Below are 21,705 nucleotides of genomic sequence, written 5' to 3' on the forward strand. Positions count from 1 at the left end.
GTTCTAATTCTGAAATGTTAATATGTCATCCTGATCAGGAGAACACATTCCTGTAATATACTGCATATTAAAAAAAATATGGTGTGATTTTATTACATCTAATAGAGGTCGTATTTCTTTTTTAGTGAAAAAAGTGTAATGGCGTCACTAGCAAAGCAGAACAAATTTCACTCTAAATAATTCACAAGGGTTACAACATTTATTAACTGGGTATACAGAAAGACATTCAGAAGTGGCCAAATAAATTGTGAGTAGCCTTAATTTATCATGTTGTCTTTTGGCACTCCTGTAGGTAACGTACATCCCAGCGATGTCCAATTGCAAGAGTGCTTTGTGATATGAAAGAAAGTTCCTTTTTTCTGTTTAGATTATATTCTGGCCAAAGATCTTAGCTCCGTGTAGGCTTTTCAACATCCTGGCTCGGTTCCACCGCAGGACTGTAACAGTAATGTAAGATTGTTCAGAGTCTGAAATATTGGGCGCTTTTACAAGAAAAGCATTAGTGTGAGCGGGATGCAGACTTGCAGAAGCAAGACAGTGGAGTGTGTGTATGTGCGCGTGTGCATATGTCTATGTGTGTGTAATATTTCGCTTTTTCCGTGTGATACCAAGAACATGTTTAATAGGGTGCTAATGCCAAAATGATGGCGGGAGGGAAAAAAAGGCAAATGGAATATGTCTGAGCAGAAAGCAAAGCTTCAACTGAGTGTTCACTGCATGTTTTCTTCTTACAAAGCACATCTGCCATGAAGTCATGTAAAATGAAAATGTTCAAAATAAAAGCAAACACAAATCTATCATGATTTATACCCTGTTATAAACAGGATCTGAAGAAAGGGCAGCTGTTACTATACTAGCTATAGAAATATACACAGATATATACTATATACACACACACATATAAATATATTATATATATATATATATATATATATATATATACATATATATATATATATAGCTTCAAAATGGACCAGATTCTCAAGTATTCAAATTCGTTTTATTTTCATATCACTCGTGTATCCTAGGATACACGAGTGATATGAAAATAAAAGAATTTGAACACTTGAGAATCTGGTGTGCTCGTTCATTTTGAAGGCTATATATTTCTCTAGACATTAGCACCCACGGATATAACAACGGAAAGAGTGCAGGTACTGTCTGGACATTTATATATATTTATAATTTATATATATATATATATATATATATATATATATATATATATATATATATATATATATATATATATATATATATATATAGATATATATATAGATAGATAGATATAGAGGTTAGTTTGCAAGGATCCGCACACCAATGTTTTCATCAAAATAAGTGTTTTATTTAGTACATAGATCTATGTACTAAATAAAACACTTATTTTGATGAAAACATTGGTGTGCGGATCCTTGCAAACAAACCTCTATATGAATTTTTGGACCCTGCACCCACAAAGATTAAACAAAGTCCGGTTTTCAGAGTGCGGTCATTTGACATAGATATATATAGATTGTGATCAGAGGTATAAATCAGCCTTTTATTAAACATAAACATGTACTGTCAATGCTGAGCATACAGTTTTATGGCTTAATTTTCATGCCTAAACTTAAGTTTTATTATTGGGTACTTCCATGATTAGAGAATTTACAAATGATTTATCTGAAAATTCATGTAGGGTGAGCACTAACAGTGGATACAGACTGCAGTTAATCTTGGGCTTTATAAAGAAGATATAAGAATCTGTACTGTAAATTAAGCCTGTTATTTACTTGTCTTCATTATTCCGCCCTTTAGACCTGCATTTGACAGGAATGTATGTAAAATAGACTTCTAAATTGTTGTTTCTGTTGCAGAACCTGGAAGGAAATCTAATTTCTTAATATTTATTCAAAGGCCTTACAACTATATATGTCAGGCCTGGTGGTCAGTACAGGTATGGGATCCATTATCTGGAAACCCATTATCAAGAAAGCTCAGAATTACACGAAGGGCATCTCCCATAGACTACATTTTAATCAAATAATTTTAAATTTTAAAACATATTCCCTTTTTCTCTGTAATAATAAAACAATACCTTGTATTTGATCCAACCTAATATATACAGCAATTTATTTTTATTTGAGGCAAAACAATTGGTTTTATTTAATGTTTAAATTATTTCAAGCAGATTTAAAGCATGGAGATCCAAATTACAGAAAGACCCCTTATCCGGCAAACCCCAGGGCCCGATCATTTTGGATAACAGGTCCCATACCTGTAATTGCCTGGTTGTACCTTTGTTGAATACTGGTACCACACTTGACTTAAAGGAGAACTAAACCCCCTTGCTAATAAAAACCCCTACTCTCCATAGCCCCCCTCCCTGCTCCCCCCGCAAAGGTGTTAACACAAGTAAATGCCCCTAAGCCAGTAATTACCCCTTGTTGCAGAGTCAGCTCAGCAGAGCTCGCGAGAACCATCTTCAGCGCTCGGTAATCTTCAGAAAGTAAGTGCCGTCTTGGCGCATGCACAGTTGGAGCATTTTCCCGGTTTGTTACAACTGCGCATGCGCCTAAAGTGACGAAAATTAACGAAGCGCTGGAAGAAGACCCAAAGATTACCGAGCCCGTGAGCTCCGTTGCGCTGACTCTGCAATGAGGGGTCATTACCGGCTTATGCTCCCCATAGACGCGGCGATTCTTCTTGCCGAACGACCGATTTTAGTGAAGTCCGACCAATCCTTTGAAATTATGTAGTCTGAACTTGAATGTGGAGGCCATAAACATACAAAAGGAGAATTGAATTATGTCAATGGCTGGTGCTTTATTTACATTATGCAAATATCATTCTTCCAGTGTTCGCTAAGGATTAACTAATTAATTAGTGGTGGGAGGAATAATGGTCCTGGGCTGGTTTTTCATGACTTGGGATACGGCCCCAGGTTCCAGTTAGATTAGAACAAACACTACAGGGAACAATAAAAATGTTGAGGATTTCAGACTTCCATCTTTGTAGCAGCAATTTGGGGAATTTCCTATTTTAAGCACAATACTGCCCCTAATGCATAAAGTGTAAAATGTACAAGCATGGGTTGGCTGATAAGGGAACAGAAAACAATGACTGGCTTGCTCACCCTTACTAATACTCTTATGGCCATATTAGATCATTTCTATTAATTATAATTATATCCAGTACTTCCTTACTTTAATGTTGGAAGTTTCAAGTTGTTATGAAAACACATTTCCTCTGCTTGTCCTGCAAACCCCATAAACCATTTAATGTTAGGAAAGCTGACCTCACCCAAGTTTTAAATGTGACTACTTTAGAAGCTTACGCTACTTATTGTTTGGATTCCCGGAATACTTAGTAGCCTTAACTACTATAAAACAGAATTTCTATGTACACGTGCGGAGGATTGGATCGGTGAACATTCATGTACCCCGGAGAGCACAAATCATGTGCCAAACCACAGACTCAGCAGAAGAAGGCAGACTAGACGTGACAGATGGTGTAACGGTAGGGTGCTACAGTTATATGCTCAGGGAATCATATATTTGCTGTCATAGGGGTGTAGTACATTCAGGCCAGTACAGCTGTGGGCCTTTTATATATGTGGCATTCATAGCCAAGGATTATTTAAATGTGTGTTATAATGACCTTAAGGGAGATTTGTTTAGTAAATTTGCACTTCTCTCTAAATATCTGGAACAAGAAATAATGACTTGATCAAATTCATCACGATGTTAATATACTGAGATCACAGGTTTTCAATGAAGGATATTGGCCGGTGTGGAATTCATGCTTCCATAGGGAGTTTGTTGATGCACTATGTCTTTATAACTCGTGCTTTGTGTATTTTCATTGTGTATTTTAAAACAGATGTATGTGATGACAAATCCCAGTGAATATTGTATAATTTTCCATATGTTGAGCATTTTTCTCACATTACTTATACCTATACAAAAAGATAGAAACATGGAAACATTTCTCACGTTCACTGGAAGCTTAACACTCAAAGAGTTAAATTTGAAAGGGATTGACCAAAATGACAGAATTAAAAAAATAAAGAAAAGCTTTTTATAGCATCAGAGATGAATGCTAATCTAAAGTGAAAATTATTCACATTATTGGCACATGTTCAAGCATTATGAATGAGGTAAACATTCCGGATGTCCAGTCCTTAGTGAAGCAATTAAATAATCAGATGCCTGAAATAAAACTTAAATTGAAAAAATTAAGTAATTTACTCTGTGGCTTCCTTTTCATGCTTCTCCATGCTCTGTAAACACACACTTTGACCCTCCTGTAAGTCTTTCGCCCACCAAATCGCCTGGTTCACTGTTCTGTCTGACTACTGGTGGATTCGGCCGAGGTGGTGAGTGTGGTTGGTGGAGGTATGGGGTGATCAGGAAGGTGGCTTAACTTGGGCATGCTCATCTTTAGGCCAAGAACTGCTTGAACCTTTTTTGATTAGGTGCATAAAGTCTTATTTCTAATTTGTGGACTCATTTCTGCATGTGAGAGTGCTTAAAATTATACCAATTTGCAATAGGAAGACAGGGGAACTGTAGCTTTATAATCCTGCAGTATTTATATAAAGATTTTATTTTATGAAGGTGTTTAATTGGTTCCATGAAAACAAATTTAAGGAACAACATAGATCTTGTTTTAAAGTAGGGCTGAGGACCATCTCCATTGGCTCCAGGATCTACATTGATGTACAAGCTCAAATCTGTACACAGTACATATTAGTCCCTCAAACATTTTTGAACTGCACCCCCTGAACCCCAAAGCCTCTTGGAGGATATTAGAAGATAGTTTTAGAAGTCGTTTTTCCCAGAATTCCAGTGTCATTGCGGATGCAAATGTGAGCAAAAGTCTGTGTGCGAGTGCCATCTGTGCCTGATTCTTTAGGCTCTTTTCGTGGAATTTTTTTTTCAAGATTTATTATACCCTGATGCTGCAAAAAGCCCAAATCCAAAAATCCGCCATCTCAGACCTGTCAAGATCCTGTATAAGTCAAGATCCTGTATAAGTATAGGCACCTACCTCAATTTGAAGTTTTTGTGGTCTGCGCTGGGTTAAATCGATACTGACACGTTCCTATAAAAATCATAGGAACGTGTCAGTATCAAGAGAATGCTGCACCTGTAATCGTTCCCCTTTGCCCCAGCAAACCAGCATTTACCCGACCCTCCGACACTGCTAAATGATCTTCTGAGCTGTTTCAGTGACGCTGGGCTGGGGGTGGCGCAATCCTTCCATAGGCTGATTACGAATGAAAACAAGAATTCAGCCTATGGAAGGATCGCTCCGCCCCCAGCCCAGCGTCACTGAAGCAACCCGGAAGATCTGTTAGTAGTGTCAGCGGGACGGCAGCACACAGGTTCACGGGGCTGGGGACGGCTTTGCTGGGGGGCTTTTCAGGGAACGATTACGGATGCAGCATTTACTTTATACTGACACATTCCTATGAATTTTATAGGAACGTGTCAGTATCTCTTTAAGCCTGAAAATCCGACTTTTTCAGGCAAAAACTTCTTGGTCACTTGAATGAGTGGTGAAAAATTTTAAAGAAAAACTCTAAATGTCCAGTTGCCTTTGACCAAATTCTACTTAATACGGTATATATTGACATAATTAATGTAACCAAATCATTATGACTCATTTCCTTGGTACCCTTATTTTCACTCAAAACACTGGACTCACTTTAGACACCTAGGGGTATTTCTAAACATGATACTGTTGTATACAGGTCTAATCATCTAGCAACCAATCAGCAGGTAACACTTACTAGTTAACTGTTTGAAAGCCAATGTTATTGGTTGCTATGTTTTATTGCACCTTATGAGCAAACATTGTGCCTTTTATCACATATGGGTGCTAGTCAGGTTGCTACCGACATACCTGTATATACTGTAGGGCAGGGTTCCCTAACCTTTTTTACGCGTGAGCCACATTTAAATATAAAAAAGTTGGGATGCAGCACACACATGAAAACAGTTCCTAGGGGTGCCCTATAAGGGCGGTGATTGGTTATTTGGTAGCCCTTATGTGCACTTACAGACTACAGGTGGGTCTGTATTGTAGTATCTATGGTCTTTATGCCTCAAAAGTTGCTTAGAAGTCACAAATGAAAAATGAGCACCTGTTTTGAGGCCACTGGGAACAACATTAAAGACCTGTTAGGAGTGCTCTGCTCCTCGTCCAAGATGGCGGCGCACAGCGCTGCACAGTGAAGCCATCACGCTGCACCGGGCGCGTGACATCAACATGCCGAAGATTGCCTGGAATTGACTATGTTTACTCCTGATCCTCTTCTGGTTACTGCGAACTTGGATTTTAACCCGAGGCTTCCTCCGTGGTCTGGACTTCTCTGCTGGGAGTCACAAATGAAAAATGAGCACCTGTTTTGAGGCCACTGGGAACAACATTAAAGACCTGTCAGGAGTGCTCTGCTCCTCGTCCAAGATGGTGGCGCACAGCACTGCGCAGTGAAGCCATCATGCTGCGCCGGGCGCGTGACATCAACATGCCGAAGATTGCCTGGAATTGACTATGTTTACTCCTGATCCCCTTCTGGTTATTGCAAACTTGGATTTTAACCCGAGGCTTCCTCCTTGGTCTGGACTTCTCTGCTGGGAGCCGATAGGCCCCTGACAAGACCTTGCTGAGCAACATGTTACTCACGAGCCATTGGTTGGGGATCACTGCTGTAGGGCAATGTTGGGAGCCAATTTCCCCTTTATCTAAAGTGAGTCAGGTCTGGAAGTTAAGTGGTACATGTTCTGTTTTTACTTCTTGTATATGATGTAAATATTTCTTGTACTTTTGGCTAATCTCATGGCCCCTGAGGGTAATTTGTTTGTTTGCTTGACTGAATAAAATAAAAACATTTTAAAAGGAAAAAAAGGTAGGCGGTATATCAGACAGGTGTACATCCTTAGCAAATTTTGCCCAGGACTGACATAAACTGATACTTGTGATAATCAGGTTAGTATTTCTGAAATGAGCAGAATGCCTCAATAAGGGTGTGGACTTTGTAAATACTAACGGCTGCAAAAACATCATCTGGGTCCTGTTTGGAGGTCACCACCTCACTTATGAGACATGTTGTTGGTTACAGTCAGTCCAAACAAGCTTGAACTACCAACTAACTTGAACATTTTCTGATCCATCTGTCCTGCATCAACACTGATAAAATCCTTCCCTCCTGTTGATTGCATAGTAAAAATTTAACACAATAAATCTAATAAATCTAACGGATGAGTCCATCAGTTGTAATCATTTACCAATAATGATACTCTTGTTCCAAAGAAAAGTACACCAGAAAATATAGGAACGAGTCACTTCTTATTTTGCCTACCTTGTGAGTTACGGGAATAAAGAATAGTTTAAAACAGACAGAAATACTACTTTGTGAACAGGAAAAGGATATCTGCATACATTTGTTTCCACAGCAGTCATTCCAGTTTATATATCCATTATTTTACCTACATGATCATTGCCAGTATTGTCATCAGTATATCGCTGATGCAGCAACAACACTAAACACAACCCGATGTAGAACAGAACAACTACATGATGCATCCAATGCTGTCAGCAGCTTTAATTATATCTCGTAAAAGAAATGTCTGATACTTATTGATAGTGAAGTGTGAGAAAGGGCTGAGGGAACTCTAACAAAGCCAAAAACTCAAATGTACGTGCTGGCTCCAAGAATCTTTGTATGAAGAGCTGTAGTGATAAAGATGGGTCCAGATCTTAGCCCTGGGGCCAAGGAGGATTCTATATATTATAGCCAAGAAAAGGCAACCTCTTTACATGGCTGCCTGTTCATTCATTAATTGTTGTGCCTAAATTAATTACTGTATGCCCCCCAAAAACAATTATTCTACTGAAATAGTTCAAGTTTGCTTATTTGGTATAAAACTGCCAGTTGGTAGCTCTAATGACATTGTTGCAATAAAGATTGTATACATTACAAGCTTTCTGCATTTTATTTAACAAATTGACCTTGGACTCAATTCAACTTGTCTAGAGAAAATATCCCGCTATACACATTGTGCAACATGCACACTAGTACAGGTTTTTTTTAAAGATTTAATAAAGGTTTTAAATTTCAAAAGTTGCAAGTACAATATAAAATGGTATAATATAAAATTCCCTATATTCAGCTGATCACAAAAATGTGTTCCACCATTGCTTCCAAGATAAATTAGAACATGAAACCAGTCATACATTGGAAGATACTGTGTTTCATTTTATATTAACATTTAACTAGACAAGTACGATTATTACATCTACATGAGTGAGGCAACAAATTATTGTGCCAACAGCTAAATTAAAAAAGAGACTGGTCAACATCAGTTAGCTTCCCCAAGTATGCTGGAAATGTCACAAATTCAAAGAACAGCTGCAGTTGGTTTGGGAACAGTCTAAAAATTCTAGAGATCGCAATCTCTTGCAGCTAAGTCCTGTAAGGGCTTACCATGTGGTCTAGCGAGTCCTTTCTCCTCAAGCGCCTGGTTCTCTAAGGCTCATGTGGCCGCAACACTCCAGGGTTTACGAGCTGGCCGCGTGACGTCATCACGCAGTGTGGTGCGAAATTCAAATATTTAAAGGGACTTCTGGCTCAAAATCATTGCCTGTTGTAAGGTTCTACTTGCTAGTATCCTGGGTGTGCTTATATTGTGTTTGATTCCTGGTTTGGATCCCTGCCTGTCTGATCTTGCTTGAACTATGCCCGCACCGACCCTGGCCTGCCTGACCACGCTTTGTCTATTCCAAGTACTGTGTCTTCCATCCAAAAACCTAAACAATGATCGTGCCCCTTTGCTCGTCCAGAACTTTTGCTTGGCTCCTCTCTGAAGACCTGGCGGCATCCTATTAACGGAGGGCTCCTCCCAAAGTGAAAGGCGGCTGCTACAGGCGAAAGCAGAGCCGAGACCAGGGAGCCTAGCACTTGTTCTGGATTTAGGGTGCCGATCATGTCAGTACAACGGGCCCAAGACTGACGCCGAAGGTCATGCTGGCACTGCTCCTCCTACCACTGAAGCGCTCCTCACCACCCTTCTTCAGTGCTTGGAGGAACAAGAGCGGAAACAAGATTATTTGGTTCAAGGCCTGCACAGCCTCTCAGGTTGGAAGCCGTGCAACAGTTGCTGAACCCTGCAGCCCAACCTTCTGTTGCAGCTCCCGTGAGTTCTTCCACTTCAGCTGCTTTGGATGGTAGAGTAATCTACATGAACCAAAAATTTCCTCTCCTGATAAATTTAGTGGGGACATGAGTAAATTCTATATTTTTCAGGAGGCATGTAGGCTGTACCTCAGCTTTTCCCTTCCCTGCTACACAGCAGCTTGTTTATATGAACTATAGTAGTGTTTCTGAAGCAAACAGATCAGTTTTACAAGGGCAACAGTACTTTAAGACACTTTCATTTTCATTATTTCACCAGAACTGTATGCCATCTCTTCTTGCAGTTTCTTGTGATTTCTATTAGATGTTACACTGTATCAGGGTGCTGAGTTTCATGTGATGGGAAATGCATGTTTTTGATTTCTGTGGTCCCTCTTTCTTTTATATACATATAGAGGGAGCATTATGTACTCCGTACTGTAATTTATAAGGCGATTAGATGTTACTGAGGACTTCCGTGACAATATAAATGTACAACGCTGCAGGCCTGATATTTCTCTCAATCCTTTGTACTCGAATAAGTATATTTGTTATACTCCATGGCGACTATAGAATAACTGGCCCTGAGTGCAAAGCAGCAATTTTACAAATGTCACAATGGTTCCAAAATTTTGCAATCCCTCAGCCACTGGTCAATTAAACCTTGGCCCACATCTGGGACTAATCTGTGCTATGGTTTTTAAATAGCTGCCACTAGATTGCTCCTCTTTCAGATGACAAGTGAATGAGTGTGAGCGCAGAAATGTCACATCTCATTGATCAAAGTTTATTAAATACACAGTTAGAATAGGTTTCTTTCTTATTAGAAGAATAATAATTTATAATTCACCTAGTTAAGCCAAAGATGAAAGTCTCTCAGTATAATGTTTGAGAAAAAAAGTATTAATTGTGTGTCGATAATATCCAAGGATCAGAGAGTTATTGCAAACACTTTATACAATGTTATAATGCAAATTCACAGCTCCATAAAGCATATTTTCAAATAAACCTTATAAGGCTCTTTCCTTACTTTTATTTATCTGATATTTACATAATGCATGTATTCAAGGCTTTATAGATATTATTCACTGCCTCACTCGGAACTCAGGCACCCAGTGCAAACCTTTACCCACTGAGCCACCAATGCTGCCCAAATGCCCAGCAATCTATCAGGGGTTTTTCTACTACAAAGACAACAGTACAACTGATAATTGCTAGTTTAAAATGAGGAGATGTCCACAATGATGTTCTGCCTGGAACATTTCATTACTGGACTCTTTCAATTGGTCACACACACCCAGTAACTTCAGTAATTACCTCCTGGGTTGATAATAATCCACACTGTAGTCTTCTAATAAGGGAATTATACAGTAAGGGTATGATCGGAAATAAGGAAGATTGTGGACTTTAGGCACAACTGAAACTGCAATATGAGTAATTTTATAGAAGGTTTAGAAGGTTTAGAAAAAGCCAAAAATATTTTTTTTTTCAAATTTCTCCTAATTAAAAGAGAATAAAAAATGACCCCGACAGCCACTTTGGATCTTTGTATCTTGTACATCTGTGATTTAAAGGGCAAGGATTCACATTTTGCTTCATTTTGGAAAGTAATGTATTGGGCAAGTAAACTTCCTAAAACAGAACTGCATCACCATCTTCACTGTCCAAGTATCCCCTCTAGTCCGATTTAGACTTGTGCATGCACAATACAGTTCATTTTTTTTGATGTCACACTACTGTGCATGCCAAGTCTAATTTTGCACAAGAGACACCTGGGAGAGACATTGAAGATGGCGGCTTTAGGAAATTCCATGGCCTGGTGCTTTTTTTTCTGAAAAGGATCAACAGACTGGATTTTAAAAACTAGTGATTTATGGTTTCCTTGTCCTTTAAATGTTATTGCACCTAAATTATTAATTTAATTTACACATAGGACTTCTTATTATGCACAGCTGTGCACATAGAATATTCTTTTGATACTGAATAGGACACAGAAATCAAACCTAGTACTTACTTCATAAGAAACCCCCCTGTGTATAGCTCATCTGTGCACTACTTGAATTGGCACATTTATTTATTTTTAGTATAGAAAAAAATTTTTTTTATCAAAACATGACACTTTTAATTTTGTCTGTGTAATCTGAACCAAGGTATCCTGCCTACTTGCAATACTTTCACAGCATGAACCAGTGCCAGACATTTCCACAGACACAGAGATCCAAACGCTCAAACTGACAGGCAGACGCTTCTTATTAAACATATAAGCACCTCCCTTGCTGAGATTTTTTATATCAATCCATACGTCTTGAATTAAAAATGCACTTTTATTGCCATGTCAGAGTGTGGCAGTTTTACGGTCCAACATTTATACATGATATATCCAAGTAGATGCAAAATCTCTCAGATTTGAAGCTGAACATAATTTTTTTGTATTTAACGTTTGTCGAATACAACAGCAAATTACTTTGGTAATAAACTCAGAAATTGTGTTAAATACCATTATACACAGCAAATTCAGGCTCTTAGAGGCAGATTTATCGAGGATCGAATTTTGAATTCAAGTAAATCAATTAGATTTTTTAGAATGTTTTAAAATTCTATTATTTAGTTATTTATTTAAAAAATCGAATATGTAATAATAATAATGTTTTACAGCCATGAAAACTCAAATACGACTAAACTCGAATTAAAAAAAATTTGAATGTCAGGAAGGCTGAAAACATCTTAATTTGGTCACTGGACCTCTCCCATTGACATGAATTTGGCATGTTTTAGGTGGCGAATTCTAAATCTTAAAATTTGAATCGAGTTTGGATATTTCCCTAGTCGAATTTGACAGTTTTGACCATAAAAAAAAAATCGAAAAATTCGAATTTTCAATTTAACCCTTAATAAATCTGCCCCATAATGTACACATTTATTTCAAAACACACTAAAGTATAACCCAAGCCAGATCTTCATAAGTAAATATCTTAAAACAAATGCAGCATACAGATGTTTTGAAGGGGAACTCCACAAAAACATAACATAGCTTTTTGAAAAGTAAACACAATTTTAAACAACTTTGCAATATGCATCAGTTAAAAAATATGCAGAGTTTTCATGATTTGTAATGGTTTGGAACAGTTCCCTAAGCTTAGCCCCTTGCTCTCCTGCTGATCTCTCTGACTACTTTGCTTAGCTGGCTGACTACTGTTGCTTTGTATCAAACCCCACAATTCCCTGCACACATGATCACAGAGCAATGCATAGTGGATTATGTAGTTCCTGCATGCTGTCTGTTAACTGTGGAGAAGTTGTTACAATTTGTAACATCAGTATTTAGTCCCTCCTTCCCTGCCAGGATTTCAAATGATACAGAAAGAGAAGAACTGTTAAAAAGCATAGAAAATTGCATTTATTCATACTTTTTGAACAAACCTATAATGGTAATGGGTATATTAGTGGGTTTCTGTGTTATGTGGGCCTCTATCAAATTTTGTTTTGTTTTTTTCCAAAATGTGTTTGTAGAGAAAAAAAAATTCAAATTAGCTTTTTCCTGCAATCAAGTATTTTACTTAAACTCCTATGTTGCAATATTTACAAAAAACAACTAGAAGCTGCAAAACAAAAAAAAATCAATTACATTTCTTAAAAAAATGGTTCATCTGTTAAAAACACACCTTCCACCTTCAAATGTTTTCATTGTGATTTTTGATCATTTTCAATTTCGAAGCTTCAAGTTGGGAAAAATAGACAGAAAAAAATCAGAATCATCTTTTTTCACCACAATTTTCTCGAATTTTTATCAAATTCTGTACCTAATCATGTTTTTTTTTTTTTTAATATTAATTACTTACTGCAGTGGTAATTGTAGAATAACCTAGAGAAACACAAGCCCTCTAACCTTAAACAAATTCTTTGCCTAATATTACTTACTAGAGGGAAATGTATATATTAGATATACGTTTAGATTCTTAGGGGGGAATGTAATTTAAGTAGCAAAAAAAGAAAAACAATTCACACCAATAAGAATAAAAATCCACATCTCGTAATGTAACATTGTTCCTTAAACTGTTATTAATTTTAATTGAGCAAGTGCTTGAAGGTGTCGTAATCTTTTGGAGCAAACATAACAGGGCACATTTACTAAGCTCGAGTGAAGGATTCAAATGAAAAAAACTTTGAATTTCGAAGTATTTTTTTGGGTACTTCGACCATCGAATAGGCTACTACAACCTTCGACTTCGACTTAGATTCGAACGATTCAAAATAAAAATCGTTCGACTATTCGACCATTCTTTAAAAAAAAACTTCGACTACATACTTCGGTAGTTTAAACCTACTGAGGTACAATGTTAGCCTATGGGGACCTTCCCCATTACTTTTCTAAGGTTTTTTTGATCAAAGGAAAATCCTTCGATCGATCGATTAAAATCCTTCATATCGTTCGATTTGAAGGATTTCATTGTTCAATCGAACGATCTTTTGCGGTAAATCCTTCTAATTCGATATTCAAATCCGTAGTATTTTACTTCGAGGGTCGAATTCGAGGGTTTATTAACCCTCGATATTCGACCCTTAGTAAATGTGCCCCAACGACTATTTCAGTAAGAAGTTTTTGCACATTGGCGAAAACTATAAAATTCGCAAACGGCCTTCCACTGTCGGAAGTGGTCGCTAAATAGTTTCGAAGTCGCAAAAGCTGTATTAAATTCACGCAAAGCAAAATTTGTTCGTGCAAAGGCATAACTTTTTGCATTGTGAATAGTTTTTCCATTACCAACTTTTATTACATTCCCCCGTTACTCTGTAATGGCTGAGAACAAATAGGAAGGGGGTCAGTATATTAAAGACGCTAGGAACCAGTCTTTTGTGCCTATATAGTAAATAAGGCCCTGAGGTACATTGTTTTTATAATACACAAGGTTCAATGAGCCATGTGACAAAATTGACAACATTAAGCACAATTTATAATGATATATTTCATAGAATATTCATGGCTCAAATGCATGAGTTCTTGTGACTCAAGCTGTTACTAGGCAGAAGGGCTATATTAAGTCATATTGAAGATAGTGGTAAGTAAACCCATAGGCTGCTGAGATCCAAAAGTATATATGATCTTATAAGCAGCTGCTTTAATGAAAAAGGGTTTAGGCTCCATTTATGTTTGTGAAGTAGAAGATTTGAGAAAGCACTGACATGACTTCATATGTTCTGAATGATAACTTCACCCAAGCTAACCTGAATAAGGGAATATAATATCACTGTTCCTCATATTATGTAGAACTGCCACAAAAGGGATTTCTTTGCACACATTCAGCTGTGCTGTTGCAATGTGCTTCTTCAGGGGAAATTTTTACAGTATCCCAAAGGGTATATTAAGTTATGTAGAAAAGGAAATGATAGATGTGCACTAAACAGAAGTTGTTATATTACTAATCAACCATTCTACTTTAGTAAAAATATTATTATATCATATAGTTAGACCTCAGCTGAGATATTTTGGCTTATATTTGTATAAAACAATTATTGAATTTGGCAGTACATCAAAGGTATAGGAACAGCTCGGTCAAAAGAAAGTGTATACATAAAGTCAAGAGTTCTAGGTCAATAAAAGTCTCCAAAGCATAAAACCGTCACTATATAGCTGCACTACATGACACCACTAAACAGTATACACATGAAAACGAATTCCTTTCATTTATATATATACAAGCCATAAAATATCCATTTACGTATAAGTTGAAAGAGCTGTAGTCGGTACATCTGTGGGGATGTGCAGCAAAGTGATCTTGTGGCCCTCCAGCTGTTGATGAACTTTCAGCATGGGGATAAAGGAAGTGTAGTTCAGCAACAGCTGGAAAGCCAAATGTTACAGGTGTCTCTTTTTACATATCCGTTATCCTGTGGAGCCTCCTTTCAAGGTGAAGTAAGTTCACATGTACTTGTTGCATGCAAAATCCCCACAGGAAGTGTAGAATAGTATATATATAAAGCACTGCGTATCTTGGAGCTATATAAATAAATGATAATATATGTATATCAAACATATGGACAGCACCCAATCGCTTAAAAGATTGCCCTACTGCACGGTAAGGTACTTTGTATATAAAAAAAAGAACAGAAACATTGGGACTTCAAAAGTGAATTTTGTATTAGACAAACATATACTGTATGTACACCAATGTTTCCGTAACCATTTTGGATCTTTCTCAAGGTACTATATATATATATATATATATATATATATTTTTTTTTTTTCCACTCTTTCTGCAGGTTCAGTAGTTATAATGAACAACATAGCCATAATTACCCACAGTCCGCATATCACATAAATGTGGACATTTTAAAGTAGTGCCATGTGTTCTCAGTTGTACTGAGATTAAGGCTGTGACTAATCAGTGTAGGACATGTTGCTTAAAGATGACTTTTCACTCAAGCATTATTTTTTAGAAAGCTTGTAGTATTGTATATATTTTGCACCAACTATTCTTCCATAAAGATTCCTAGATCCTGCTGAACAAATGTATACATTATGATGCTACCACCACCACCACCATATTTTACTGCCCAATGGTTAATTACTGAACAAAAAAGCACACCTTTAAATACAATTTCTAAACTTCTTTACAATACATTTTTCTTGGTATGTGCACCTAACAGCATGCCAGTTCAGCTTGCTTTGATGAACTATACATATGGTGCAAAGCACAGGGTTTACAGAGGTATGGGAGCCCTGGAATTAACAACTGAACCGTATGCTTGTTCTGTGTTTTTGCCTCTGCATAATGGAATTAACACCATTGCACATGCACATTAAACAAGATATATTGAACCCCTGAACTTGCATGTGATTTACCAGCATGGACACTAATCAGTGAGTGAGCTGGTAAAAGTTGCATTGTATGCTATTTTGCAGGCACATACAATTACACTGCAATCTGGGAAAGACTTTTGCATGCTACATGCTGAAGTGGAAGGAGAAAACACACACTATTAAACATGCAAAAAGAAACAGTAACAACTAGAATGCACTGCATTGCTATATGTTCTGCATATAGTAAGTAATGCAAGTGGTATTTGCACCTTCTATATTATTTTTAATGAAGTCTGTAACAATGTTGCATATACATAATAATGTATAATAAATATATAACAGAGCACATCACAATATGAATAGGAATTATCTGGTGATATATTTCAAATACTAAAGAAGATCATCTGAAAACCATCGGTGTTTAGTGGTAGCAGTCAACACTTTTCATAATAAGGAAATCATGTTATGATGGCATTTTAATATACCCTGAAAACTACATAAATAGGATAGGCGGTATTTATTTCACTCTTTTATATTTTCATTGGACTCATTTTGGGTCACTGGCAGCTCCAAAGAATGTCCACCATAGAACACCAAGCTCCCCTTGGTGTGACTGACATGCCTGCAGAACAATTGAATTCATTGTTATAAGGAAAAAGTGTTTCATTCTTTTTGGTTTCATATTGAGTTACTTTTTGTTCAGGTGGTGTTTCAAGCACAAAACACTGATTAATTTCATCTGCAAGCAAGTCACTGAAATTATTTAATCAGCAGCACTGGAAAAATACAAATTCCATGCTTATCAGCTGAAACAAAAGTTTGTAGCAGAGCTGTCTAGCACTTGAAATAATTATGCTCACAATTTATTCTGTATAGATTCATGCTATTATAAATTCAAGGACAATGTGACCTTTCTAAAAGCCAGAAAACTCAAATAGAATGTTACTTCTAATATATTCTAAAATCTCATAAAAAAACTTCTCTTCTAGTTTTTAGGCCAAGCCTTTTAGACACACAGATCACTATAAACTGGGCTAAAATCATAAGTATCCAAATGGATGCCTAGCTGCTGTAAACAAACTAAAACTCCAGGGGGTTATTTACTAAACCTTGAATTAATCTAATACATTTTTATTAAAACAAAGTCAACCTACTTCCCATCCATCAATTGAACTCTTTTATCAACAATTCTTCTAAAAAAAGTCAGAGCAGAAATAAATAAATAAATTTGTGCCGCCAATTTGAATCGTACGATTGATGCTCTGAAAACTCGATTTTATTGTTGCAAAAACTCAACCTTTTCAGATTATCCAGTGCAGATCACGATGTGAAGAAACAACTTCAGGGACATCTGCCATTGACTATATGACCTTGACAGGTTTGAGATGGAGTATTTTTGGATTTGGATTTTTAGCAGCTTTGGGGGTATAATAAATCTTTAAAAATTTGAGAATTTTTTCTCTAGAAATTAGTTTTATCTTTTTAAACCCAACCAGAAATTTGAGGTTTAAAGAAAGTACCATAACACCAAAAAATTAAATTGTTAAATTATAATGTACTGTTTCCCTGCACTGGTACAACTGTTTGTTTTAGAAACACTACTATAGTTTATATAAACAAACTGCTGTGTAGTCATGGGGGCAGCCATTCACAGCACAGGTTATATAGAAGATAACAGATGCATTCTGTAGAATCTCATTGTATTCTATTACAGAGCTTATTTGTTTATTTTTTTAAAAAATTTTTGTCTATTAAGTGGACTGAGCCTTTTCTCAGATTTTAGCCCCAATGGCTACACAGTGGCCTATTTATATAAACTATAGTAGTGTTTCTGGAGCAAACATATAACTTTTACCAATTCATAGCAAAAGTGCATTATATTTTAATTATTTTAAAATGCTTTTATTTTTTGTTGTTACTGTTCCTTTAATCAATGTGCCCCCCAGGTATCGCCCAGTGGCCTTTCCTTTTTACTAGCAGATGTCACTCAACAATTCATTCAACACAGAGTTGTCATTCAACATCTTTTAAGGTCCCAAACTTGGACCAAAATGTTGGTCCGAACTATACAGAAGTGCAAAATGTAACCTTTGATGCAAGTACATTTAATTAATGGAATTTTTGTCAGAACTTGGGGAAGTTTCCCAAGAAATTATATTGTCCCTGTAAATATTCAAGCATTTCAAATCTGCACAGAGAAAATTCTTCAGAAATGTGTTATAAGCTTCCATAATAAGCATTTATTACAGATGCTTAAGGAGATCTCTTGAATTTCTCAATGAAAACCACTGACAGAGTTATTCTGAACGGATCTCTTAAATGTTTGGGAAAGCCAGTAATAACAAGCAATAACAAGAAAAACTTTCAGAAGCAATAAAAAGAAAAACGTTCATAATGTCCAAAAAACTTAACCTGAGGAGGAAAAATGTTTTTTCATTGAGAGAACTTCCTGACATTTGATAAATCTCTCCCTCTTGCAATGAAACATTAAAAGCCACCCACGAAAAACTTTAACAGCTCTTCATTTTCCACATGTATTTTAAAATAGTTATATTGCTTCTAAAACCTTAAATACTCTGGAAAATTCAAAACAGCAAGCGTGTTGTATAGGTAACAGAAACTGGAATTATTTTGTCTGGCAATTTCTGCAAAGCAGCTTCCCCTAAATTTGCCCCATAAAGGACTAGGATTTTCTTTAGTAGGAAGAATAAAGAATATATGCAGTTGACATGACATATTACATGCAGGCTCTCTCAGAGGTCCACAGAGGCCCCCAGCCACTAAAGCCCAAAGCCATAATAAAAAAAATGGTGCTGCTAGTTCAGAACAGATGTGTTGTTGTATTGCGTGGGAGAATATATATGTTATATACTCAATCATTCCATTGGTACAGTGTAATTAAAATTATTTATGGTGGGATGAAACAGTTTGAGGCCCCATCTGAACTTTAAAGCTCAGGTCAAACAGGCCTCCTCACCCTTCCACTGATGGCCCAAACACATGCTATGTATTGAAGTGTTGTTTTGTGTCACATATGCAATTTATTTTTTAGACTATGGTCTGGGCATCTTATAGAGTGGTCTGAGAAATATGTCCTGGCTCTAATTAGAGTTTACCTTTATTCAAGTCTAATTACATTTAATTTTCACACATGGTAGTGCAAGAGACTTTGACACTCTGGCCTTCCTTCAGAGCAACACACAACATGAACTGTTTTAAACACGTTAAGTAAAGCAGGAGCTGTACATAGTATGAACTTGTGTTTTATTCAGAACTGAACAACATAAACACAAGCTGAAGTAGTTGGCTGGTGAATGCATATAGGTGAATCTCTCATATAGGTCTCACCTTCCAAACCACCTATACGTTGCCGTACCTTACAGGGGATGGAAGGTGTTTAGGATAAGAGCATGTGTCTAACTCCGTGTTGGAGGAAAGAACTGAACAACTCAGTGGCTTTGGCCTAAAGTTCAGCAGCACAAACAGAGACTCCTCCCTCACTTATATACAGTGTTGCAGGCGCACATCCTTTACTATATTACAGTTCTTCAGCACTTGCTTTGCTTATTAAATAAATATCACAAAACATTTATTTTTCCAAGGGATTGTGATACCAATTACCTACATTTCAGTAGCTGATAAAAAGATCCAGCAAAAAATTTACTTACACTGATCCTGGACTTGCAGTAGGTGGTGGACCTGAAAGCAGAAACAGAATATGTCTTAGTATACAATATACTGCAAATGTGGTGAGAATATTTTGGAAAGGATATTAAGGATCTTCTAGAGGATGCTGGGAGGTCTAGTTTGCAACATATGGGGGACCATTTCTATACATCAATAAATTAAGCAGACCACATGTTGATTCAACAGTCATTATATGTACAGGTACGTAGCAGGCACAGATATTTAGGAACATTTCAGTGATACAACCCTTAGGCAAATTAAGTGATGGCAGATATAGTATAGGAGAGACACAAGCCCTCTATCTTCAGGAAATGTATATGAATCTATGAACAGCTATTCAGAGCCAAGACATAGATTTGACTTCTGAAGTAATCATCTGATAAGCCATACATAACATGGTGAGTATAGTTAGGAATAACTGGATGGGGGAGCTAAATGCCATATATATCAAGTTTATATTTTCCTTATTTGTTTGATATACACACAACTGAAATATGTACTGCAGGGAGTTAAGAGAAAAACAAAAAGCAATCTACAAACTTACCAAATTTGACAAACAGCACCCCAGTTGTAGACACAGTCTTCCTGCCATTGGTTGCCACACACTGGAAATACCCAGTGTCCGTTGTGTCCAGGTTTCTTATCCGTAGCCTCGATCCATAATTAGTTGAACGGAATGAAATTCTCCTTGGCTCCTGAACAACAGGAGCATCATTTTTTAACCATCGTATTGTAGGTGTAGGATTCCCTGAAACCCTACAATGCAATTCTGCTGTCTGACCCAGTGATGTTGTAATATTATTCATGGGCTCATCAAGTTGCAGGTAAATATCTGTGAAAGACATAAAAGAGATATGCAAGAATTACTTAAAATAAAATAGCATAATCATAGTGGTTGTTCACCTTCCAAATACTTTTCTTAGTTTGGTTGTTTTCTGATCATAAACCTGAAAATTTTCAATTGCTTTCCATTTTTTTTAACATAAAGAGCAATTAAAAAACAGTCCCACTAAAATTGGAATAATTGGGGTATGCAGTTATTGGTAAAAGTGAATAAATGGGCTTATTTTGATTTTATTTAAAGGGATACTGTCATGGGAAAAAAAAATTTTTCAAAATGAATCAGTTAACAGTGCTGCTCCAGTAGAATTCTGCACTGAATCAATTTTGAAATCTGACATGGGGCTAGACATATTGTCAATTTCCCAGTTGCCCCAAGTCATGTGACTTGTGCTCCGTAAACTTCAATCACTCTTTACTGCTGTACTGCAAGTTGGAGTGATATCACCTCCCTCCCTCCCCCCCAGCAACCAAACAAAAGAACAATGGGAAGGTAACCAGATAACAGCTCCCTAACACAAGATAACAGCTGCCTGGTAGATCTAAGAACAACACTCAATAGTAAAAACCCATGTCTCACTGAGGCACATTCAGTTACATTGAGAAGGAAAAACAGCAGCCTGCCAGAAAGCATTTCTCTCCTAAAGTGCAGGCACAAGTCACATGACTGGGGGCAGCTGGGAAATTGACAAAATGTCTAGCCCCATGTCAGATTTCAAAACTGAATATAAAAAAATCTGTTTGCTCTTTTGAGAAATGGATTTCAGTGCAGAATTCTGCTGGAGTAGCACTATTAACTGGTGCGTTTTGAAAAAAACATGACAGGATCCCTTTAATAATGAAAACAGTTTCCGCTGTGTTACTATGAAATGCTGAGCCTTCACTGCTGCACCATTTCCCAAAGAAAGCATGACAATTCCTTTGTTTCATGGTATATGTTGTTTGTATTACATAAATACAAGTGGAAAAAAATGAACAGAATTGTTCTTCAGAAACAGAAAAAGAGAAATACGAAAACCTAGGAAATATTGGGTACTAGATACAAACAACAGCGAAGTTCTGCTCCTGAACCTGTTTTTGGATTTATTACTTTTTGGATTTGACTTAAACGCTGACTCAGCAGGGGAAAAAAGATTTTCTAAGTACCATTTAATTAACAAAAAGATGTCTTTCTAATGGCATTCCTGATCTTTGCCAAGAAAGCCGGCATTTGGTCAGA

The 21,705-nt window shown here is 36.8% G+C and overlaps 1 protein-coding gene across 1 annotated transcript in view; it reads right to left on the minus strand.

Annotated features, from left to right (window-relative positions):
* LOC108714227 (inactive tyrosine-protein kinase transmembrane receptor ROR1) overlaps positions 1-21,705 on the minus strand; it is a 159,629-nt gene that overhangs the window by 16,763 nt on the left and 121,161 nt on the right. The window contains exons 3-4 of the mRNA XM_018258240.2: positions 20,191-20,478; positions 19,628-19,658 (exon numbers count right to left, since the gene is read on the minus strand). Coding sequence (XP_018113729.1) covers positions 19,628-19,658; positions 20,191-20,478 — 319 coding nt within the window. The remainder of the gene's footprint in view (positions 1-19,627; positions 19,659-20,190; positions 20,479-21,705) is intronic.

This window comes from Xenopus laevis, chromosome 4L (genome assembly GCF_017654675.1).
Source record: "Xenopus laevis strain J_2021 chromosome 4L, Xenopus_laevis_v10.1, whole genome shotgun sequence".
Taxonomy (NCBI): Eukaryota; Metazoa; Chordata; class Amphibia; order Anura; family Pipidae; genus Xenopus; species Xenopus laevis.